At 40.7% G+C, this 25,557-nt stretch overlaps 1 protein-coding gene across 6 annotated transcripts in view; it reads left to right on the top strand.

Moving 5' to 3' along the window:
* The first annotated feature begins 3,780 nt into the window (after window positions 1–3,780).
* Window positions 3,781–25,557, top strand: part of Amph (amphiphysin) — a 209,664-nt gene continuing 187,887 nt past the window's right edge. For all 6 annotated transcript variants that reach the window (XM_085699261.2, XM_085699258.2, XM_085699259.2 and 3 more), the window contains exon 1: window positions 3,781–3,936. In XM_085699261.2, the coding sequence (XP_085555387.2) occupies window positions 3,868–3,936 (69 nt within the window). In that variant the 5' untranslated portion in view covers window positions 3,781–3,867. The remainder of the gene's footprint in view (window positions 3,937–25,557) is intronic.

A 25,557-nucleotide genomic window follows, 5' to 3' on the forward strand; every position in this document is an offset into this window, starting at 1 on the left:
ACATAGCTAAAAAAGAGACAACATTACCTCTTCAGTCATATAAATGTGATGTCAGAAATGCAGAGGAGAAAAAGAAGAGAAAGACAGGAAAAGGAGGGAGAGATGGAGACAGAATAAGAGGAAAGGAGAGGGAAAAATATATACTTAGGAGAAACAGCAGCTACAGTGCCAGAAATCCAACCAAACAATGATGCCATCCTCATGAACTCAGGCTCACAAAGTTAGTACTGTACTCAAGAGAATAGAATTATCAGACTTGCTTCTTACATTTCCAATAGAGGAGCCTAACTATTATACTTTCCCTACACTCTCTCATTTCAAAGTCTATGACACAAACAGTTTCATATCAAAAAGTGCTGGTGCACCCTCCACACTCTACAGTATAAGGGCCACACTGCATGAAATATTGCACTGACAAAAGCTGTCAGGAGTCTCAGAACCTAGGGGGAGCCAATGATATACCTATAGTCCTAATTTTACATCCTGCCTCTGAGGACCCAATCGTCTTGCAGAGGAACCACAAAGCCCCCAATGTATCAGACGTGATGCTTAAATGTAAATACAACCATAGAAGAAAAAGACCAGGGAGGCAAGAGAAACTCCCAGAGGAGAACTGATCTGTCTTCCCAGCATGGAGACAATTCTGCCACTGCAAATTGTCCTGGTCAAGACACTGATCCTGTGCCACTAGTGGTCTGAGCATCTGCAGTTGTGATGTCCTTCAGGAGAGGAACCACTGAGGAACAAGAAATGTACCAAGGCTCCGGTCTCACTGACAGGTACCTCCTGAAACAAGGGATGTCCAGAACATTTCTGAATTGTTCTGCCACAGACAGGAACATCAAGTCATCAGGGAGTGATAGAGGGACAGGATCAGAGGCAAAGGTTTTTAATGAGAAACTGGGAACAATTCAGAAATCTCAGGCTCAGGTTACTTTAAGAGTGCCTCTGATCCCTACCACCATGCCTGACATGATAGATACTTGTGATCCAGTCTAGTGGGATTTCCAACACACCCGTGAAGTGCCATCTAACATGTTTGATGAACATTCCAGAGTGCCTAGCATGAGCCCTGTGGCAACTTGCAAATAGGAACTCATTTACCTTTCCACTGGTAAACTGTGATAACTTTGCACCTAACAACTATTTAACATGCCCAGTTGGAATTTCAGATGGAATTGCCGAGAAAAGGCATGGCTCCTGTTACAGAACTAAAATTGGGCACCTGAATAATAAAGAAATGACAATCATTTGCAATTTTATTTCAGGAGATGTATGCTGAGTTCCAATAATATGGTAGGACATAACCCCAAGAGAGACAAAGGGCGGTTCTGTTGCAGGCTGATAGCTTGGGTCAGAGTAACTCTCCCAGTTAGAATGCCTCTTCTGTGTTTACACGGAGAGAACATTGGTCATCTACAAGAGGGAGTTGACGTTTACTCATTGCCAGAGCGGAGGGGGCCTGCCAGGCACCGTAAGGGCGACCAGGAAGTGATAAACTTCAGTACATTCTGCTCTACTCTGGCCTTCTTAAGCTTGCCTTCTCACAGTCAAAAGTTCAGGGCAGAGCTGAAGTTCTGAATCCTTCTCCCTCCACCAGAGAGAACTGACTGAAATTTCTAACTTCTGAGTTGTCTTTTTCACTGAATGTTGACCAGGGCCAAGAATCAGCTTTCTCCTCGTTTCTCTGTAAGGTAAGCTTCAGTGCATGTGGCATGCTTGGAACAGGTTGGCCAACTCATCTTGCTTCCCCAACACCTCTCAGTCTTAGCAACGAGGGTCTTGCATCCTGGGCATTGATTTACTATCAGGCAAACTGGACAGGCAATCCAAGGAAAGATCCGTGAGAGCAGATTAGTGATTCAAGGTGCCTAGTGTTTATGAAACAATGATGTTTATTTACCATTTTGTATCCTGGACTAGGATCCACTGGGCAGATCTTCTGCAGGGCTTGATACCGTGTCTGTGTGACCACATTCAGCCAAGGAGTTGGTTGGATAATTGGGATATTTGTGGTTTCCCTCTCCAGTGCACTCAACCCCCTGCCCCTTCCCATGTGGTCCCTCTATAGTCTCTGTTTGTTTTCATTTCATTTTAATAACGGGTTAGTTGAGTTCCCTCTTTGGCTGTAGTGAGTTCTGCAGAGTGTAGACCCTGTCTAGCTTTTCAAAGCCGAGTCCTTCAACTGGCGCACTGCCCTTACGCCACATCTTATGCATTAAAGTGACAACAGCATTGTTTCACAACCAAGGCACTGGAACTACAGCTCCCAGAGGAGCAACATTAGGGATTGGTTTGAGGGAGGGCACACCCATAGCTCCCGAGGAGGAACAGGATACTCATGTGTTTTGTGCCTGCTTAGTCTCTGACTTGCAAATGTTTGATGCCAACTGTCTTTCTCTACTCAAGCTGTATATGAAACCTGAAAATGAATAGTTCGCCCTTCATCAGAGCCCTCCGGAGCTCCCTCTCTGCCTAGCTGTTGCTAGGCTCAATGAGGATCCTATCTTCCTGTTAAGACTGTCAAAACCGACCATCTTTAATCCCACAACTCAGGAGACAGAGGCAGGCAGATCTCTGTGAGTTCGAATCCAGACTGCTCTATATAGCAAGTTCCAGGACGGTCAATGTAATGAGCATAGTAAAAAAAAATGTTTTTTAGACATGTAAAAACAACTTAAGACAGGAACCCCACTACACCCAAGGCACCTGCTAACCAGAACCCAGTGACATCACTTACTCAGACACAGGCTTGGAAATCCATAATGTCCACAACCCCATGATGCCCACTGAACAATGTGGAAACAAAGACCGAGAGCATTGCTGCTTCGCATGTCTGGAGAGACGCTGCCTTGATTTGCACTGGAGATTCTCCCCCAGGATCCTGACCCTCATATCAGAGACTTCTGTTAGAGACTGGACCTGACCTCCAGCAAAAATACCGTCTATAGGGGAGCAGCTTTGGGGAGATAGGCTTAGGACCACAGTTAGAAATTTGTAGAGAGTGAACCTTGTGTGATGGCCATCAGCATAATAAAACATAACTTTTGTTATACCAACTATGCACATCTACATTCTTGATCGTGCACACAGTTGGCGTAGTAGGTACGATCACAGAGAGACCTTGTCTCAATAACAGCAAAACTGTCAGCAGGTTTTTAAGGAGGCCTCGATTGACCAGGGGATCCGGGAGATCCAATAGTCCTGTCTGCTCTCTTCACGGCACTATTTCTCAGGGAAACTGATGTGCCAGGGTGTCTGCATTGCAGGAATTTGAGAACTGGCAAGGCGCACCACCTGTGTGTAGGAGCTAATACTTCTCCCCTGAGCTTCTCCTCTCCCAAGCCTCATATTCAAATTTAAGGAAATGTACAGTGGTCCCTCTATCCCTTCTGTCCTGCAACCTGTCCTGCAGCGACTTTCCAGTTAGTACCTTTGCAGATCACCCTTCCCACCTCCTCCTGTTCTTTAATTGGGAGACAGAATCAAGGTCTTTTGACTATCCTTGATGCACACCTCTTATCAGTCGCCCCGACCCCCAGCTGTCCCCAGGTCCTGGGCCTGCGGGAAATCTTTCATTTTTCATCGCCTCTAGACCTCCTCCTCCATCACGGTGGACGCTTGGCATTTTAGCTTCTTCCCTCTCTTTAAATGCACCTGACTCCTGGTTGTATCACCCCTAGTGGCCGCGCCTTCTCTCTCTTTAAGCCGGTCCGGCCGCCGCGCCCCTCCCTCACCCGTTGCCTCCGCTCCACACGCCTCTGCTGCTCCTCCTCCCGCTCCTCCTCCTCTTCCTGGGCTCCTCCGCGCCGCTGCCGGCCCGCTGCGCGCTCTGCTGCTCAACCAGCTTTGCGGACCGCAGCAGCCATGGCCGACATCAAGACCGGCATCTTCGCCAAGAACGTCCAGAAGCGGCTCAACCGCGCGCAGGAAAAGGTCAGCAGAGGGTGGCGGGCTGCGGGGCAGGTGGCGTGAGGCGGTGCTGGCGCCGATGGCGGTGCTGGCTTCTGGCAGGCTGCGCGCTGCAGGGCCGCTGGTCCAGGTGCGGCGAGCTGCGGAGCCCGGGAGGGAGTAGATGGAGGAGTCCCCTGTCTCTGCTCCCAGTGATTGCAGCCAGGCATGATCCATTCAGGCAGCGTGGGCACAGCACGGCGGAGGGTATGCCAGGGACCCGCAGACTCCCGGTCTCCCGGTCACGGAGTGCACCAGACCACCGGAGCTCACTTAGGGTGGCCACGCTCCTAGTCACGCCTCCGGGGACCAGGGGTGGCAGGTGCAGCTGCTCTCTGGCTGCACCCTGAGCTGCGTTCCCTGGCTCCTCCATCTCTCAGCGCCTGGCGCCCGCACCTCCAGAGCTCGGGCTCTCCCGCACGCAGCTCAGGCGTCCGTGGCCGCAGATCCGGGAGAGAGATTGTCGCATCCAGTTTTCCTGGGTGGGGGTGTTGTGCCTGTTTGAGTGAGGTCGAAACGAACGACTTAAGCAGAGAAGACACCCAGACGTGTATGAACCAATGGGATGGATAATAAACAATCAACACCTTCGTACAGTGCTTAACTGGAGTTCCAGAGAATGCACACTTTCCCCCTCTGAATCCGTGTCCTTTTTGAATCCAGTGCCCTCTGGAAGGTCAAAAATAAATAACCCCAATCTCAGAGTTCTTTGCACGTCTCTGCACAAAATGTTGGCTTCTCTGCTTAAGAAGAAGCAAAAGAAAATCCACTCCTATCAGAGGGGCTAGGGTCGTAGTTGTTTCGCAAGCTTCGGAGTAAATTAGCCATTTGTAAATTATGTCTCTTCCTGAGGGATGTGCACAAACTCCACCCAGATCCATAGCAAGTCCAGCTTTGGGCGCGCGAGGTGGGTATTTTACAAGGCACTGGGCTCCCCAGCTCCCCTGATGGCTATATCTGACCCCTCTAATTAGAGGTCTTCATTTGTCCTGAGCGAAGGGCGTTTTATATGGGAGCTTGAACATTGTATTTGAGCATGAACCTGGGCTAGTGATCCTGGGGTAAACCGAATTGCACTTATTTCATATGAGATTAATTTCTCTCCCCGGAATGAGGGTGTCTGGTGTTTTCCCGTCTTTCTGGAAATGAGATTTTCCTTGTTTCTCACTTGGTCAGCACTTACCCAAGTTCAAGCTTCCCCCACTTCGGGCTGCTCCTAAAGCTGAGCCTGGAAGCACTGACTGATCTCTGCCCTTCCCCAGGCCAAGGCTCAGGGGCTGCTTGTAGCCCCTCCCTCCCTGCACACATCCTGCACACATGCATCCTCCCAGTGCTGTAAGAGGATTGTATTGCTTTTAATATCTACCCGAGCTCACCCTGAACTCCAGGATCCTCCTGCCACTCCCTCAGAAGCTGAATTAGGCCGACTACTTGCTCCCTTCCATCTCTTGGGTGCTTGGCCAGGAAATAGCCAGATACGAGATGTTTGCCCACCTTGAGACTTGGACAGGACTTTGTCGTCATTTTTCCACATTTTATTTCGCCCACTTGTAGCTACCCCTCCCACTAAAATAATCACATGAATCTTTCGTCTGAGGCTTTTCACTGAGTCGGCTTTCCATCTGTGAAGTAATTTTGTGATATGGTGTGCTTTTTTACATATTAATCTAGGTCACCAGCTGCTAATATGTTCCAAATAAATGAAGGAACCTGCAATCTTTTATGACAGAACATTCTAACCTGTATGAACTGTTGACAACTCGTTTCTTCATTTGCTTAAGGTTAAATGTCTGTTATCCTAGCAGTTGGTGGTGGTGCCCACTCTTTTATAACAGGGAGTTCAAGGGTCCTCCTCCTTCACAGGGTTTCTCTTGTTTTCTTCCCCGCTTATGTATTCTACCTGTTGTGCTAGTGTAGGGAATTCGGACACCAGGAGGCTGAGAGAAGGGGTTCTGTCCTGACTTTGAAACTGGGCAGCATTGAAGTATGGCTGGTGCAAGGGGCTACAGCAGCTCAGCAAAGCCCAACTGGCAGCTGTGCTTGCTGGAATTTCCCCATTGGTCCCCTCTTTCTGCTTCTTTGGTCTCTTCCTCCCCAGCGTAGACTCTCTATTTCACCAAATGAATGCCACACATGTCCATCAGTCCCTTTGCTCGCTGGTTGGTTAGAGAAGATTTTATTAATGAAGGTTGAATTTCTTTTCAGCTCTGCTTCTAATGGCTTGAGCACGGTTTGCCTGCAAATATCTTACTGAAATTACCCGTAGAGGTGACTTACAACTTCCTACAAATTAAAAAAAAATGTTTTTTTTTCCCCTGAAAGTCAGTTAAAGTCATTGAAGGAAAAATTAAATGTACGTGTAAGTAGGAACTAAATCTAACAGATTAGGAATCTCATGGTTCTGCCTCCTAGAGATTTTACTGTCTTCACTTCTCAGCCTTTTGGCTAAGATGATGTGCAGAGATCGTATTATCATCGGATGTATAGTCTACTACACTTTCCACATCCATGTGCATACATTTATACAACTCAACAGGCCTTCACTAAACAATTGAGGGACCTATTTATCTTAGTTAATAATGGTGAAATGCCTTCTATTCATGTACGTATTTTATATCAGTACATAAAATGACTGAATATAATATTGGGGCATACAGACTAATGAATTCTGCTTTTGGTTATTCATTTCTCAGTGCTTCTTTATATAGATACAAGCCAGTGATACTAGGAAGACTATTTACCCACAATCTTAATTATGACCTTAGGCCAATTTCTAAAAATAATTATGCATATTTTTATTATGGTTGAATTGCTTCCTGAGTATTTATACATACTTTTTTTCCAGCAGTCCATCAGACACTAGCCAACTCTAAGTAATAACATTTAGCTGTATCATGGGGAAAAGTAGTTTGTTATTAATGTCATTTGTTCATTCTTTGAAAACGGAACTGTTACATTCTCTTTCATTTTCAATTTGTGAAATTTCCTGTTTTAACTACAGAGTCTCCATCTTGTTATATGCAAGGGCAACAATGCTACTAATTTTAAGGCTTTTAATTTTCTTTAAAAATTCTATTTTTATAACAATGACAGTGTTTATGTTTATGAGAAGATGCATAGATCTATCAGTTGGGTGGGTAAGTCAGGATTCTGTTAACTATCAGAAAACTCAAACCAACTTAAAGAAAAGAGGAATTTAATAACTCATAATAAAACTAGATAATAACTTATCTTGCACATAGATAGTTAAATGATTTTTACTATATTACATGTATGTATTAAGTTACACACCTATGCATTCTTGAATTTATATGAATGAGTGCATATATATGTATAATACTCATACTAAATCACTTAACTCAGGGACTTTACTACTCGAATTTTGTAGATGAGGAACAAGTTGATGACACAATTAACTCATAGCAAATCAGATTTGCACCTGAGCAGTCCAGTGCTTGTGCTCCATGGTACTGCCTGTTTAAATTAGGACAAGACACACTTGAGGCCTACATGGAATCAGAACTCAGGTGTCTTTCTACTTACTTCTCTTGGTGGCTCCAGGAAAGCACATGCTTTTTCTTTATATTTCCCATAATATATATATATATATTTAGGGGCTGTAGTACTCACTGGCCCCAGTGGATCTTGTATCTATCTCTAAAAGTGAAAACTTCCCATGGACTTAAGGACCAAAATCATAGTTGGATTGGGCCTAAGTCTTAAACCATTGCTAAAATAACTGGGGGGTTGAGAGGGCCCTTGAACAAGGTTGATTCACAGTGGAAGAAGAAAGAAGTTCAGAGCAGAAGTAGATACTAGGCTAGAAGAATAAAAGTTGGCACTGAAAGATCCTTAAGAGGCCTTTTCCTTCCCAGGGTTATGTAAATAACCACAAATTTAATCATTCACCATTTAATATTTGAAAATTCTTTTCTTGTTAATGTATCTATTGCTTTAAAAAACAAATATTGCTGGGCGGTTGCGACACACGCCTTTAACCCCAGCACTTAGGTTGCAGAGTCAGGAGAATCTCTGTGAGTTCAAGGTCAGCTTGGTCTACAGAGTGAGTCCAGGAGAGGCTCCATAGCTACAGAGAAATCATGACTTGAAAAAAGCAACAAAAACAAACAAACAAACAAAAAAACCCCCAAATAATAGTAAGAAGTACTTAGCAGTGTCTGTCCTGTCTTCCTCAATTTCTAGCTTTGCAGTTCATACTAACCACAATATTTCTTAAAATTATGTTTCCACAGCTCGATAGGGACTTAACCATCCATGCATATTTGATAGTGAGAGATAAGGACTCAGGTCATCTGCACTCATCTCTCTATTTCCCCTTCCCCATCACACGGTATAACAGAAATGGTTACAGATTCAGCTAGTATCTGTGTATGGATATCTGCACGGTGCCTCTAGATCAAGTTACTGGGTCATTTATGTCATTCAAGACACTGATCTGTCCTCTTCTTTTTCTAGTTCTTTGTCTTTTTGTGTTCAAGCTTTTTAATTCCCTCGGTGTTGATTCTTTAAAGAGAGTCTATTCCTCAGTTGCCAATTACTTATTGGTAATTTTGTTTATTTCCTTTAGGGACTTGTTTCTTGAAGTCAATTGCTTGTTTTTCCTTTGCATGGTTTGTATTTTTCTTGTTTTATGGAAACTCTTTGTATCAAAATATAAGCTGTTGTCATATTTTTGTGATTATTTCTCCCCCATATATGCCACCATGCTAAGCAGTAAATACATCACTCTAACTCTAAAGGAGACTCAAATATCAAGCTTGTTCTGATTTTTGTGAAATTATACTAAGGATTTTGCTGGTTGTTTTCTCTGCTCTTCTGTGAAGCTATCATACAATCTATAATTCTTATGTGTCCCTTCCATGATGGAAATTTTATAATTACTAGGTTGAACTGTGTGCACTTTCCATTTTTATAAGTCCGTCAGATATTGACAGACTTGTGTGGCTCTTCCCAAAGCCAGTTGAATGAAGTGAGAAGAAAAGGAATGTTGTCTTCTAGCACATGCCTAGTAATGGGGCGTGGGAGGTTCCTGGGAATTCTTTCTTTGTTGGTGGTGACATTTAGGCTTATTATTAGACATAAGGATGGTTTTTACATGCGTGTGTGCACATGTATGTGTGTATATGTTTGCCTAGAATATTCTTTCTGTGAGCCTTGCCTACAGAAGAATAGCTGGTATGGCTGGGACATACCATGGTTTCCTTTATAAATTTTCTTCAAGGCTTTGTTGTTGCTTATTCCATGTGTTATTTTTTTTTTACCTCCTTCTGAGAATTGACTGCCCACCAAAAAGCATATATTGGAACTTAATCCTCAGATAACAGAATTGTAAAGAGGAGCCTGGGGAGGGGCTTAGGTCCTGAGAGACACAAGCTTCAGGGATGGATGAATGCTGACCCACTAGGGCTGTGGCTGCTGTGTGATCTCTTGTTCTTTCTTGTCCTTCAGCCTTCTGCCATGGGATTGTAGGGGTTCTGGTCATATGCTGGTTTGTCTGCCTTAGATATGCTAACATCTGGAACTGTTCATTATACATTATATATTTATTGTATAATAAAATATAATATATATTTCAGATATTCTGTTATACCAGACCAGGACATCTTCTCCTCAGACAACTTTCCTCACTCTGTTAGAATTAGGAATTGTGAAAATGAGAAATAATAGTTCACAGAACATTCTAGTTCGAGTGAGGGTTCCTTTGATTTTTTTTTCTCCCACAAAGCCATATGCCCATGCATCTTCCTTTTTCCAGTATAAGTAAAGTTGAGAATAAGGACGATAGGAAATTAGGTTTAAACAATAGTGAATGTGACTCTGATGCTGTAACATGACCTATTTGGGGAGCTGTGCGTGTTTGTATGCAAATAAGCATATATATGAGTTTATATATCAATATATGCATGTCATTAAGTTTTACATAAAATAATATTTTAAGGTACCTTGAAAAGGAGGTATTAGGTATGGGAACATGGAACATACATTTTTAAAATTTATGTATTTCCACTTCTTAAAGTGGAAATTTCTATGCAATTATTCAAATGCAATTTAAAAATTTCTAGGCACTTATAATAGGAACCATTTGAACAGAACTCTGAAGAAAGTAAGTGGGCTGAAAGGTTTCTGTGCAGGGAATGAAGATATAAAACTTCCTAGGTCATAAGTACAGTTTTCCCTACATTCTTAGTAATGTTTAACAACACAGGATGAAAATGCAGACATCACAGGGCTCTACTTGTAAAAGATTATAATGGCTGTACATATAAAATATACCTATATGTGGTACCATGCAGAATTAAAGTGCTAATAATCACAACTTCTGCGAATACATTGGTGGACTGCCTTTCAACAAGAAAATGCTTAGCCTGCACTCTTATTGATTCATAGTCTAAATTTAAGTCTTCTTTTTAGCTGGAATTGTACTTCTTGAACACATTTGAGAAACAGCTCTGATTTGGAAAGCTGTATGAAGCCATAGATAAGCTCTTAGTTTTGAAATAACTAAAATGTTACTCCATAAGCATCTACCAGTCTTAGTTACCTCCACACTACATAGAATAGATGTACAAAGATCAGAAACAATTTCAGTCATTTTCATCTTATTCTGATACAGTTATTTAGTTGAAAGCCTTTTTAATGAGTGAAGAAGCTTGAATATAAAAAATGAGAAATATTAATAAACATATATATGTGTTTTTCCTATCTTAAAGTGTCTTTAATTTAATGAAATGTTCATAGCCCTTGACTAAATGCATCTTGTGATGGCATCTAACCCCTGTCCAGTACAGGATGCTAAGTTTATACAATCAATAGTTATTCTATTAACAAGTCAATCAGGCAAAATTCTTTACTCAAGTCAAAGATATTGCTTAAGAATCTAATATGTGAAAGGTCCTTGCTGGAAGCAGACATATCTTAATAATAATACTAATAATATTTATTAGTATTACATTAAATATTTGTGGTTACTAACTAACAATTTCAAATGAGTTTGTTTTCTTTTAATCAATAAATTTTATGTTTAGATATTAACTTTTATACACAATAATATACTTTGTGAACATAATTTTTGTAGCAGTAAGAAATGAAAATTTCATGTCACTTGCCTTATTGTGGCAATCATTTTGTTGTGTGGTCTGCATCTGGACCTGAACTTTCTCTGAGTTATGTCTGTACTTGAAACAAAGAAGTCAACAAAAATGTCCTCCTCATCCATACAGAAGATCAGGAGTTGGAAGAAAGCTAAATCTTTGCAAATACAAGAAACTCTATAATTATTTTTAAAAATCTTAAATTTAAAAATCTTTAAAAATTTCTACATGGAAAAATATGCTTTGTTTGCAGGGAAATAACCTGGAGGGAGAGTGTTGGAAATCCTTGTATGAAGCAGGTTGATATTAAGCTAAAATCTTTTGGATGGACTGAAAGCTTTGGGCAAGCAGAGTGTGGGTAGGAATGAGCTAAACATAGGATTCAGGAAATACTCCATGCCTGTCTTAGGGTTTCTATTGCTATAAAGAGATATCATGACCATGGATACTCTTCTAAAGGAAGAACATTTAGTTGAGCTGATGGCTTACAATTGAGAGTTAGTCCATTATCATTATGCTGAGGAACATGACTGCATGCAGGCAGAAATGGTGCTGGAGAAGGAGTTGAGGGTCCTACATCTTTTCTTGCAGCCAACAGGGAGTGGTCTGAGACACCGGATGTAGCTTGAGCATATATGAGACCTCAAAATCTTTTTCCATAGTGATACACTTCCCCTAACAAGGCCACACCTATGACAACAGAGCCACATCTGTTAATAGTGCCATTTCTTTTGGGGGCCATTTTTCAACCACCACAATGCTTCTTGCTCTTTACATATATTCATTGAGCATAAATAAGAACCATAATATAGAATTTAGAATCAACTGTAGATATTGGCCTTATAATGACATCTCCCACCATGCAAAAGAGTTCCCTATTAACATGTTCCAATCTTAATGACAGTTACTCTCTAGTGAAATCAGATTTCAGCTCATATATTGAAGGGCTCTTAGGGGTATACTTGACCTTTTGGCACAAGTCAAGATACTGAGTCAGAGCTGACTCATCCTCTGAATTAGTAGCCGTACAAAATTTCTTTGTACCAAGCAGTACATTCCAACTCAGCTAGCTTTCATGCATGTTTTTAGACTACGGGTTCTTATCTTAAACTATCAGAAGTACAAAATAAAAGTGAATCATAAATTTTCAAATGTCACACATATAAAGGATTATTTTGTCTCTAAAAGGTTTGATTACATTTGAAATCCTCACATTTAATTAGTTGCTTAGATATGTGCACATTAATGTAGAAGAGAAAAAGAAGGAGGAGGGAGAGATAAACATATCAAGACTGGTGCCATCTTGTTTCTGGTGGGCATTTCCTTGCTTGTTTTGTAGGCAGTGGTCCTGGATCTATGAATAATCAGTATGAGATGATCTATTGGAGTGGGTTTTCTTGGACTCCACTCTCAAATAATGACATGGAGACTTATTATTAGTTTTGAATGCTTGGCCTTAGTTTAGGCTTGTTCCACTAGCTCTTATAATTTAATTTAACCTGTTTCTCTTCATCTACATTTTGCTGTGGGACTTTTTTTTCTTAACTTTCCTTTCATTCTGTTTTCCTACTTTCCTGCCTTCTCTTTGTCTGTCTGGTGACTTCCTGGCTGGCTGGTCCCAGGAGTCTCCCTCTCCTTCTCCCTTACTTTCTCCTCAGTTTAGATTCCTTCTTCCACTTATTCTTTCTGCCCACTAGGCACGCCTGTCCCTCTACTGCCTAGCTGTTGGCCATTCAGTTTTCTGATAGACCAATCAGGTGCCTCAGGCAGGCAAGGTGAAACAGAAACACATCTTTACATAGTCAAACAAATGCAGTGTAAACAAACGCCACACATTTTTAACAGTTCAACTATTATTCTGCAAAACAAACAAATGCAACACAGCTTTACATAGTTAAGCAAAAATTCTATTTCACAACAATTTACAGCTTGGGAGGACAATCTCTAGTTTCAGGTAATCTTCTCATCTTTATTGAATCATGGTTGCAAACTCTTAAGTAGCACAGAAAGACCAAGACTTAAATGCTCTCCAAACTCATGGTAGCATGGCCTAGAAGGCTGCAAAATATGGTTATGCCTTCACTCTAAAGCTCCTCAATATCTTAGTCATTGCTATGGACTGTGTTGGTTCTCTAACCTACAGATTGTATAGCACACGTTCTTCTACTTCCTTCCTTTTGTCTCTGTTCAATAAGCTTTTTTTCTAAGGATCTCTAGGGAAAAGTTTCTAGATTTACCCTTCATCCTTCACAAAATGTTTGTGTCCATGGAAACAGTGTTTTTGAACTGAGAGATGAAACCTATGACCTACATCTTAGGGCCTCTTGGGGATCCACATGGTCCATCATTACTTCTTAAAAATAAAAAAAGAACCTAAAAATCAACTACTTCCAGGTGGTGTGGCCAGGTGTACTCACTGGGGAGTGTTAAAATGCAGCTTCCTAGACTCAGATACCAGTTTCCCAAATCAGAATCTCTTAAATAAGACTTGAACATCTATATTTAAATAAGTTTCTCTGGTAGTTTTAGGGCATGATGAATATTGTAAAGCATAGTACTTTTGGGTTGAGGTTTTTTGTTTTGTTTTGTTTTTGAGATTGAGTTTCTCTATAGCTTTGGAGCCTGTCCTGGAACTAGCTCTTGTAGACCAGACTGACCTTGAACTCACAGAGGTATGCCTGCCTCTGCCTCCAAATTGCTGGGCTTAAAGGTGTGCACTACCAATACCTGGATGAGTTTTTGTTTTTGACTTCTTATTTGTGGGCATGTAGAGTTCTAATATGGATATTAAAAAAGCTTGCCTCCAATGTAGTACAGAGAAGTAGGGGTAAACAGTGACCTATAGGATGCTTTAGAATAACCTTATCTTCAAAAATCCTACCTAAATGTCAAAGATATCTTTCAGTTTTTTGGAAGCCAAATTGGAAGTGTGTCAAAGACCAAATGATTTTCTTGTTGGAATGGAGTACATGGCATGACCACTTGCATAGCATTAGATATTCTGTGTAATCTGATTCTACAAAGAACAGTCTTTATTTATAGCAGTGCTGGCTGATGCAGCAATCTCAGAAGACACAGGAAGATGAAATATCAGTTAACAAACTGTTGCTTGTTTTTTTTGTTTTTGTAGGTAACAGCTGATGAGTGGATTTGAGGAATATTTATAGTTACTCTGCTCATTTCTGTTTTATTATGGCCTGAGAAGTAATTAAGTTGCTTAAAGTGATAATAGGAAATGGTCAAAACTCATAGGAAGATTTGGGTCTACTAAGAAAGATCTCCATTTTCCAGGAAACCTTTTTATTATTTTCTCGAAGGCATGCATTACACTATTCATAACAGATACTGCTTTGTAGTTTCTTATGATGTCTTTGTTTGACTTTGGATCTAGGTAGTAAAGGTTGGAGAGAGTAGGGATGCGTTCTTTCATCTTTCACATTTTTACAAGTGTTCAAAGGATTCATGTTGATTTTATTTTATATATTGGAAGAATTCACTAGTGATGCAATGTAGACCTGATATTTTTGTTTGTAGGAAACTTTTATTACTATTAAAATTTCTTCCCATGGATAAAGTCTATTCAGAATGTGTGTGACGTCTACTTTGTCTTTGTGAATTTTGTCTATTCTAGTCATTTTTAATATACCGAATCATAAAGTATTATTTATCTGACTAATAACTGACATCACTCAATGTAAGATTAATGCATACACCAATCCTGGCAGTGTCTGCTGGTGATGCTAGGACAGAGAGAAAGAGGCAAAAGGCCAAGAACTCCGGCTCATTTTCATCTACAGAGCTTGTTACAGCCCAGCCTGAGCTCCTAGTATCAAAGAATATTTATAAATTTTTCCACACAATTCCTTTAGAAGGTACTTGACTTACAAATACTGTCTTTCCATTTTCTTAGTGTTATTGGAAGCACCAATTTTTATATGTTAATATAGTAAGATTTCCTTTCATTTGTAGCTTGTGCCATTAGTGTCTTGTTTGAAAAGTCTTTGCCTAGTCCAAACATCACAAAGCTATTTTTCAATATGACTTGCAGTTTTATTCTTCATATTAGGTGTATGATGGACTATGGATTAAGTTTGGAGCCTAGTATGAAGGATCTGATTATTGTTGTGTGTGTTGTTAGTTGTTTAGATTTTGAGGCACATGTTTCCAATTTTTCCAGCATCATTTGTTGTAGAAATAATCAGTTCTCCCACACATTATATAAACACCTTTATCAAAAGTCAACTGACTATACATGTATATATATATGTATAATCTATATACACATGTATATATATGTATATGTATAGTCAGTTGTGCTTATACAGATACATATATATATATAATATTCATATGGCATGACATATATCTAGTAGTACAAATGACTAAACATTGGTCCAGTTCTGGTGTTCATTCTTTTCTTAAAACAGTATCATGCTACCTAATGATGTAACAGTAAACTTTAACAGTAAACAGGTTAGCTTCTCCAACCCTGTTGCTTTTCAACTGTATTGACTTTCTTAGGTGCTTTGCATAGCTGACAGTGTTGGGAACAAGTTGACAATTGCTTCAAAAAAATCAGATGAGATTTTTAAATAAAGACTACTTTGAAGCCAGGCAGTGGTGGCGCACGCCTTTACTCCCAGCACTCGGGAGGCAGAGGCGGGCGGATCTTTGTGAGTTCGAGGCCAGCCTGGTCTACAAGAGGTAGTTCCAGGACAGGCACTAAAGCTACAGAGAAACCCTGTCTCAAAAAACCAAAAAAAAAAAGACTAGTTTGAATGAATATAAGAAATGACAAAAAATGATGATGAATTACTGTATTAACACTATTTGGGCCTTCCATCTGTGAACAGACTCATTTTCCATTTATTTACTTTTTTTAATATTTCTCATGCCAATACTCTATGGGCTTTTGTGTATAAATCTTATACTTTTTAAATGTATTTCTAAGTATTTTATTATTTTGTTCCAATTAAATCTACTATCTTGGGTATTAAGTATGGTTCTATAAGAACTATATCCATATTTCCCAAAGGTGATACTCCAATGTACTGGTTAGAATTTGTAGTGTTGACACAAACCATGATATCTGATAAGTGGGGATTGTCTCTATTGGATTGTACCATGGGGATATCTGTGGGGATCTTCTTGAATCATGATTGATGTGGGAGGGCCCAGTCTGCCATAGGTGGTACTGCTTCTGGGCAGGGGTTTGAAGCTGTATAAAAGAGCAAGCTGAACAAGCCATGGAGAGCAGTCTCAGAAGCAACCTTCCTTCATGGCCTCTGCTTCAGTTCCTGCTTCAACTTCCCCTCATGATGGACTGTGAGCTGCACAATGAAGTAAAGCCATTCCTCTCCAAGTTTCTTTTGGCTATGGTGTTTTTATCACAATAGAAAGCACCCAAGGACACCCAGTGACTTATTTTGATCGCCTTTAAGAGGTGCTACCTTTTAAAGGTACCACCATCTTCTCTTCATTGTACTCTGAGCCCACTTTCCATCCAAGGAGTTTTGGGAGGACAATCAATCACAGCAGTATGTTTTTAATATATCCTTAGGGTAGACACTTTCAGCTTTTAGAGGTATGGCCTAAAATAGTGTATCAAATTTGCAATCCCATTAAATTGTGAGAGTTTAGGAAGTTTACACATTTTAGCTGTAAGTTGGATATTTTGAACCAAGTTGTATTTATTCACTATTCTATGCCCAAGACTTATTAATCGGTTAATATACCATTATTATTTATATATTATGTATATTCATAGGGATATGTCTCCCCATAGAACTGTCAACATTTTGTATTTGAATTAGGTGGTAAAAGAATGGCCACTGTTTAACTCATGCTGCATCTCCCCTGTGTAGAGTGTTGTGTAGATACTGTCTGTGTGGATGAGGATCAGGAGGAATGTGGTACAAATAGTCCATGAGGGAAGAGATCATGTATTCTGCCATAGTATGGGAAGTCCTTCTGTATATTTGTTGCTTTTATTGGTTAATGAATAAATCAGTTTCAGCCAGTGGTTTAGCAGAATAGAGCAAGGTGGGAATTCCAAGTAGATAGAGGAGGAAAGAAGGCGGAGTCAGGGAGAAGCCATGTAGCTGCCATAGCAGACAGACGCCTCTGCAGGAACTTGCTGAAACTTTGCCGGTAGGCCATGACCTCGTGGTGATGCACAGATTAATGGAGATGGATTAGTTTAGGATATACGAGCTAGCTAGAAAATTCATTTAAACTAGTGATCAAACAATACTGCAAATAATACAGTTTCTGTGTAATTATTTTGGGTCTGGGCAGTCAGGAATGAATGAGCAGTCTCTGCCAACACTGCCATATTTTTGTCTCCTGTCCGTGGGGTGCTCACATGAATGGTGGTTTGTCTTTCATTTGTATATGGGCTCCTAATACAAAATCTGCATCTCTGGGCTTAGCCAAGGCCCAATGGCATGACATTATCTTATAACCTCACTCTGGGTTCTCCTGAGAGTCATCTGACTTAATCAGTGGGCTCTGATTTGAACCTCCACAAAGTCACGTGGCCACTGCCATGGCAACTGGAGCCATCTTCCTATGTGTCAAGTTTCCCAGCCTGACTTCCAAGTGTTTTCTGTCCTCCCTACATGTGTCTCGTGAACAGCTTAGGGAAAAGAAACTTCAGGTCTTCTTCATCTGGTTACCTTAGGCAGCCACTCTTACTTAGTTGTATCCTAGGTTGTAATTGGGACAATCCAAAAAGTGATCTTTCTGTAGTATTCAGTGGGACAGAGGGTATAACTCCCCTCTAATCCTGGTGTTATCCTCACTTCAAAGGGAGGAGAGGGAATAATTAGGACTTTTCCCTCTATGTTTTCTTTTGTGCTTGGAGAAAAAGGTTCTCTTCTTCACTCCCCTATACTCTCCTCCAGCAGAGCTTGACAGGCTGTCATGGATGGAAAGAAAACTGCAGAGCACTCAAAGTGAAAGAACTTTCTAGAAGGTAGGAATTCAAGGTTTTGTTTTTCTTTATGGTCTTTGGTATACTCAAAAGGAAGAGAAAAATTAAAGAACCCTGCCTGTGAAATATCTAAACTTGTGTTCCCTGGTTTGTTTACAAAAAGAATTGGATGTTACTGTCTTTTAGGCAGTACATTGAGTGATTTACATAATTCTCATAGAAACCCTTTTATAGATGAAGTGATGGGCACACAGAAAGAAAAAAGTTAGGCAATTAGCTTGAGATTGTTTCACTAGTTAATTATGCAATTGAAATTTGATCTTGAGGTCTTATTTCAGAGAAGTCAGGTAGATTGAAATGCAGGGTTGGCCTCATCATTTCTCATGATATTTTCTTGAAGCAGTTCAAGGCATTATACCTTGGATTCTTATGGTCTCAAATGATAATTTAGAGGCAACAAAGGAATGTCCGAGTCAGTTTCTTTGAGTGTCTTAGTTAGGGTTTCTAGTGTGATAAACCACCACACACAAAAGCAGCATGTGGAGGAAAGGGTTTACTTTACCTTTCAACTCTCCATTAGCAAGCACCCTCTCACCGAGGAAAGTCAGGACAGGAACTCAGGACAGTCACCCGGAAGCAGGAACTGAAGCAGAAGCCATGGAAGAAGAAAGAGCACTTAGTGAACTGCTTTCCATGTCTTGCTCAGCCTGCTTTCTTATATAACTCAGTTCCACCAAAAAAAGGACGGTATCAATGCCTGTGTGTTGATCTGCCCCCCAATAATCATTAACCAAGAGAATACACTTTAGACTTTCCTACAGACAAATATAGTAGAAGCATTTTCTCAATAGGGATTCCTCTTCCCAGATAACTCTAGCTTGTGTCGAGTTGAAAAAAACAAAATAATGAAAAAGCAAACCAAACCAAACACTGAAAAATCCCAAGTGCTGAAAATGTTTTAGTTATTTCAAAATATCCCTTGTGGTGATATATCTTTTTCCTTGAATGCTGGGGATTGCGCTCAGGATTTTCTCCCTACTAGACTGGTGATAAACTACACCTCTAACCTTCTGGGAAGAAAATTTTGTTACTAGATCATTGTTATTTGGTTCTGGGGGTGGGGCATGGCTAAAATCCTCTTGCGTCTACTCTGCATTTTGACAAAGTCACTCTCACCTCAGCTCCTTTATGGCATTCGCGGGTCTGTATGTTCTCACATATATAAAGGCTTGGGGCCTCAAAGCCATATTTCTTTCACTTCAAAGAAGTCTTTTTTTTTTCCCAATCCCCTGGATTTTCCTAAAGTAAGTCAAACTGTGAGGACAATTTTGGTTGGCTTTGGTTGGATGACAGGAGGTAGAGACGCTGTTCTATGCTGCATGGTGGACTCATGCCATCTCATGCATTAATTATAACAAGACAGTGACATCACAGGAATCTGGGTCTCCTGGCAACCTGGGCTGCTTAACTGGCACAGTGATGTGAGAAAGAGACTTCTCTCTACAGAAGCTATGGGGTTCTTTTTAGGTTTTCTTTCTGAAGCAAAACATTTGTCCCAAAGATTTAGTTTGAAGCATTCACAATCAATAGATTTTAGTGTCAACAACATTTAAAACATCATCAGTTTCATATAGTTCAAAACAAATATTCATATTTATAATATTTATATTCATAAATATTCTTATTTATTTATTTTTCATTGACTTTTACAACATCCTATCCAGTACTGTACTGTGGAAGTGGAGTGAGTGTTTCAAGAACGGAGCAAAAATGAGCCAGGCACAGTGGAGAAATCCTTATTTCTGAATAGGAGATGGGGGAGACAATTACGTACTTAGAAGCTGTCGGTTCCTCTGTGGCAGTTTGATAAGAACATCCCCCATGGACACAGATGTGTGAATACTTAGTCCCTAGTTGGTGAGCTGTTTGGGTGGGTTTAGGATGTGTGGACTTGCTGAAGGAAGAATGTCACTGGAGGCCAGCTTTGAGGTTTCCAAAGCTACCACACTTCCCAGTGTGCTCTTTACTTGCTTGAGGGTTAAGGTAGGAACTCTCAGCTTTCCACTCTAGCCACCATGTCTGCCTGCTGCCATGCTTCCTCACCATATGGCGATGGACTCCCATCCATCTGGAACCATAGCCCAATAAATCCTGCCTTCTATGAGTTGCTTTGATGGCAGTACTTCATAACAGCAACAGGAAAGTGACAAATACAGACTTTTTAGTTAACACAGACTTACTTTTAGAAAGAAGGTAGTTTTATTCAGCAGCAGCAGCAGCAGTCTGTCTGACCTCTGTGCCATATATCTATTTGAATTGGGTCGTCAATGACTCACCTGAATTGGGCCTGATATTAGTGGGAGGAGCTGAAAATGTCGGGGTTTATTTAGAGGGGCTCCATGGCTACAGAAAGAGAAGTCTTGGGAAAAGATAATAAAGTTGTGATGGGCTAAGAGAAAAGTGCCACGGTTTGTAAGCAGTGTAGAGCCTTAGGAGAAGCTTTGGAATGTGAATCCCAACTTTCTCACTTTTCCCGAGGTGGTGATGGTCAAGGTTTTCTAAACCTACAAGTCTCCTGTAAAATGCAAAACATGATGCCAATGCTAATGGTTTGATCCTGCAGCTGGAACTAGAGTTAACCTTCCAAAAATTGACACAGTTCGTAGTACTTCTACAGAATTAATTACTAGCTATTTTAAATTGTTTGGATGTCAGTGTCTTTATCAAGGTGATAAATTTATGCTCTATTTATATACTTTCATCCTTTCTTTAGAATCGATGGCAAGAGGAAGCTCTAAGTATATTCTGCACACATCTATTGGGGCCAAATGGGGAGGCACCTTGTTTGAACTGAGAATGCCTGGCACACAACACATATTTTACTTCAGTCACACTCCGGTGTGCTAAGAGCTGCCCCAGCCCTCCTGCAAAGGCAGCCGCTTGACAGCATTTACAGCAGTGCTCTGCATCTTTGCAGACAGGCATGTGGGCCTCAGCCTCTGCCATGGGGAAGAAACCTCTGAAAACTATGTATTTTCTGTCCTGGAAAGATCCAGCCATACGGAAGGCTAAAGTTGAAAGCCACCACCCTGTCCCCTTTCTCTGGAAGTTCTGTATATATGAGCACTTCTGAGAGAAAACCGTTGAGACTGCAGAGAAGAACTTGGGCCTGTGGATACAGCTTATAACATGTCAGCTCTCCCCTGTATTCAAACTCCAAAGGTCTCCCAGCAACTCTAGTGGCCTGTCTCACAGTGATGGTGTTAAATAAAACAAGAAGCAATCTTACTAGAGGATCATTGAGTTGCAGATATTTGAATTCACTCTTTATCGATTGGAAAGTCACTTAGATTCCTGGAATGAGTGCTCACTTGTAAATTTTAGAAAACACTTAACTTCAAAGAATGCTGGAAATGTTAGCATACAATGTAAGTCAAATATCTAGTACATGCCTATAAGTTATAATACTTACTCAGTATATTGGAGGGAGTGTCTTCAAATCACACAATTCTAGCATATTATAATTTTCTTAGAATAGTATTTTAACTGAATTGTCCTGCTGTCTGTGTCTTTCCATGCACTTGTCTTTCTGTGAGTCTCTGGATTTCTTTTCTATGATGTTCATTATTCTTTTCACTACAGTTGAATAGAGCAAGTTTTAGGAAATGCGTGTGGAATGGATGAATTGGTGATTGTTGAGCTATTTTTCATGTGAACTAAAATGAAATTGTTATTTTTAGAAAATGGATTTTTAAGAATATGAATGTAACCCACAATCATGATAAAAAGCGTCTGTGATCTAACCCTGAAATGTGTGTGTATCCTAATTTTCTTAAAATAGATTTTTTTTTAAAAGTAGAGTTTAGCTTTAGACTCACAGCCTTTTGTCTGGTGTCCTTTTTTGGTGTGCCAAGAGAACATAGGTTTGAGGGGTGTTTGAGGATGGATCATAGTTGGAAGCAGATCCTTCATGCACTGTTCTCATAGAATTCTAGGGTTGCCCTTAGATACCTCAGCGTGCTGCGTGGACAACTGTCCAGTTTCCTAAGCTAGTGGCCACTGTGGCTGTTAGACAGAAGGCTTTCTAGGTTAGAATGTTAGAGGAGGCCCAACACATCTCCCCCCCCCCCCCCCCCCCCCGCCGCAAAGGTGCCTCAAGGGGTTTTTCTGGAACCTAGTAAAACAGAAATAAAGAATACCACCATGGATGACAAAGGCCTTTTCCATGCCAAATCAGTTGTGTGTGAGCCCTTGTATGTGCTGTTTACATGCATCTGCCTTTGATACTATTGATACCCTGAAATTGATACCCTGAAATCAGAGATGTTGAGCTGATTTTAGCAATCTGCCCCTCTCTCAGCTTCGCTAGGTAATGATGTATGTCTTCTCACCAACATCTTTCCTAGCCAACAGAAGAGGGTCCAAGAGCTCATTTGTTTTTAAGCCTTGAGTCCTTCCTTTGCCTTTAAGTAACATACTTTGCTACTGTTGCCCAAGTAAAGCAGTTAATGTAGTAACGAAACAAAACAAAAAAGCCCATCGTTCATTGAAATTTCTGGTTTGATGTCCTTTGTCACCTCTGTAGGAACATATCATTTTAAGTGTCGATTTCACAGGGGGAAATGGACAAGTTGAAAGTTCCTCTTGTGGTGGCGGCCTGCATCCAATTGCTGATGCAGTCTGCTCATGTGGCTTACAGGGATGAGCTGCCCAGTCATTTGTACTGTGCGTGGGATGTTCTGTGTTACACACACGCAGTGACCAGACCCTTTTTCCCCTCACTCTTTTCTATTGGAGCCCCCACTTCTGTTTCTTCTGTAGGCTTTCAGGATTGCTAAGTGGTATCAGTAGTGGCAGTGACAGTGATATCAGTCTACTGGAGGATGGGAAACACAGATGATGTCGTGGTTTGAATGAGAATGGTCCCGATGGGCTCATATGTTTGAATGCTTGATCCCCAGCTGGTAGAACTGTTTGGGAATGATTGGAAGGCGTGACCTTGTTGGAGGAGATGTGTCACTGGGGACAGGCTTTGAGATTTCAAAATACTTGTGTCATTTCCCATGTGCTCTAATCTCCCTGCTTATGGATCAATATGCAATTTCTCAGCTCCTGCTCTGGTTTCCTGCTTCCATGCCCTCACCCTCTGCCACCAAAGGTGCTAACCTAACCCTGGGACTGTAATGCCAATTAAACTCTTTCTTCTCTAAGTTTCCTTGGTTATGGTGCTCAACAATCACATCAATAGAAAACTAATACATGCAGACATCCAAAAAATGTCAAGACATCACCTTGTCTTCTTTCAAAGTCTGGGAGATGAAAAAGACAAGGAGGGAGCTTTTGCCAGGCAGTTGGTTATTTTTTCTTATAACAGACAGGTGACATTGTTCTTCGTTGTAGGGAGTGGCAGGCTTTGTCCTGCTGCACGGCTAACTTAACCCCTGAAATAACCACAAAGAAATTGCATTAATTAAATTACTGCCTGGCCCATTAGGTCTAGCCTCCTATTGGCTAACTCTCACATCTTGATTAACCCATTTCTATTAAATCTGTGTGTCACCATGTGACTGTGGCTTGCCGGCAAGAGTCTAACCTATGTCTGTCTCAGCTGGAGATTCATGGCATCTGCCTGTCTGTCCTTCTTCCCAGCATTCCGTTCTGTCTACTCTGCCCACCTAACTGTTGCTCTATCAAAAGGCCAAGGCAGTTTATTTATTAACCAATGAAAGCAATACAAATACAGAAGGGCCTCCTACACCATTTCCCCTTTTTCTGTTTAAACAAAAAAGAAAGACATTCATTTTAACACAGTAAAATTACCTATAACAAAATAGTTATCAAGCAACAAAGGAAAACTATAACTATAACTAACCATTCTCAACTCCATCAAAGAATCCAGAAGGATACAATATTACCTAAGTAAACAAGAAGTAAGCAACTTCCAAAACTCTAGAAATGACAGAGATATCTCATTGCCTGTACAGTCACCCAAAGTTTTTCTGTACCATTGGGGTATCCATCTTCAGCATACAGGCCCATAGTATCCAGCAGACTTTTCCATGAAGCAGGAAATTTTAAAGACAGTTCAGTCACTTTCTTTTGTGTCCTGCAGAATGTCTTGCAGACTCTTTTATAAAACTGGAACTCCCAAAGGATTGTCTCACCTTTAGGCAAGTTCAGCAGTCCTCTCTCTGTGGGTTCTTCATGTCCAGTTTATGCAACAGTCCAGGCAAGAGCAATTTCTTGCCCAAATGACTAGCAAACTCCATAAGAAGCCTCTTCGATGCCCATCTTCCTCTTGAAGTAGCTGGTGCTGCCAGGAGCAGACGTGTCTCATTGTCATGAAAAGTCCTAAGTTATTAAAACATTTTAAAGGCCATATTCTGTAGTCTTTGAAAGATATGAAGAATGCCTATCTAACTGAAATATATCTCTGTATATCTAGATAATCTAACTAACATGACTACAAGCTTGACTATTATCAATGATTATCCATTAACAGCTTATATTTTCTAATTATACTTTACATTTTTAAATGAACTACACAATCACAACACCTTAATCAAGATTCTATTTTTATTGCCTTCAGTGATCTATGCAATTCTAAGGAAGTCAATTACTAGGAAGGTTGTACAAAGTTCCTGGTGTTCATCTCAGTACTGTCTAGACTCTCTTTGCTTTCATTTTACCATGTTCTCAGACAACAGAGTAGCTAGTGGATAGTAGGCTCCTCTCCAATAACAGAAACACTCTCTCTGGTTTCTCTCCGTCACCCACATTCTTCACCTTTCTGTGGCTCCACCATGTTTCTGAAGGGCTTCTCATTCTCCTCTAGCTATGGTAGCCTCTGTCATGGGAGCTGAACACCTCACATTTAAAGACTTTGTGCTCAAAAATTAGAATGTATCATTAGCATTTGCATATTCTGTTTTGGAAATTTAGTTAAAAGGTATTTTACAATGAAGAAATTGAGGAGCCCTTACCTGCTGGTTAAATTATATTGGGTGCAATATAAGTTTGGAGAATGGTATTGGCTACATTTCTGTTGCTGTGATAAAATACCTGACAAAAAGCAATGTAAAGAAGATAGGGCTTATTTGGCTTATGATTTCAGAGAGGATAAAAGCCTACATGATATGGAAGGTTTGGTGACAGATAGGGAAGGTGTGGAAGCAGGAACAGGAAGCTGGCTGATCACATTTCATCTACACGCAGGAAACAAGGAGAGAGAACAAGGGACGGGGCCAAGCTTCAAAGCACAAGTTCAAATCCCTCCCTACCCAAACCCAGTGACAAAGCAAAGCTCCACATCCTAAAGGTTCCATAATCTTCCCTAACAGTGCCACCAACTAGAGACCCAGTGATTAAATACATGAGCCTGTGGGGGACATGTCTCATTTAAACAGCCAAAGGGACTGTCAGAAATTGATAAGGAAGTTGAAAAAGTGTCATTTCTATAATTTTGACTACGTCTCAATTACTATCTCCATAAACATATACTTTCTGGGCCTTTTTGGAATCCTGGAAAATTGATGGTTGTCACGGGAATCAGTTCTTTTG

The sequence above is a fragment of the Myodes glareolus genome, chromosome 14, assembly GCF_982192425.1.
Source record: "Myodes glareolus chromosome 14, mMyoGla1.1, whole genome shotgun sequence".
Classification (NCBI taxonomy): domain Eukaryota; kingdom Metazoa; phylum Chordata; class Mammalia; order Rodentia; family Cricetidae; genus Myodes; species Myodes glareolus.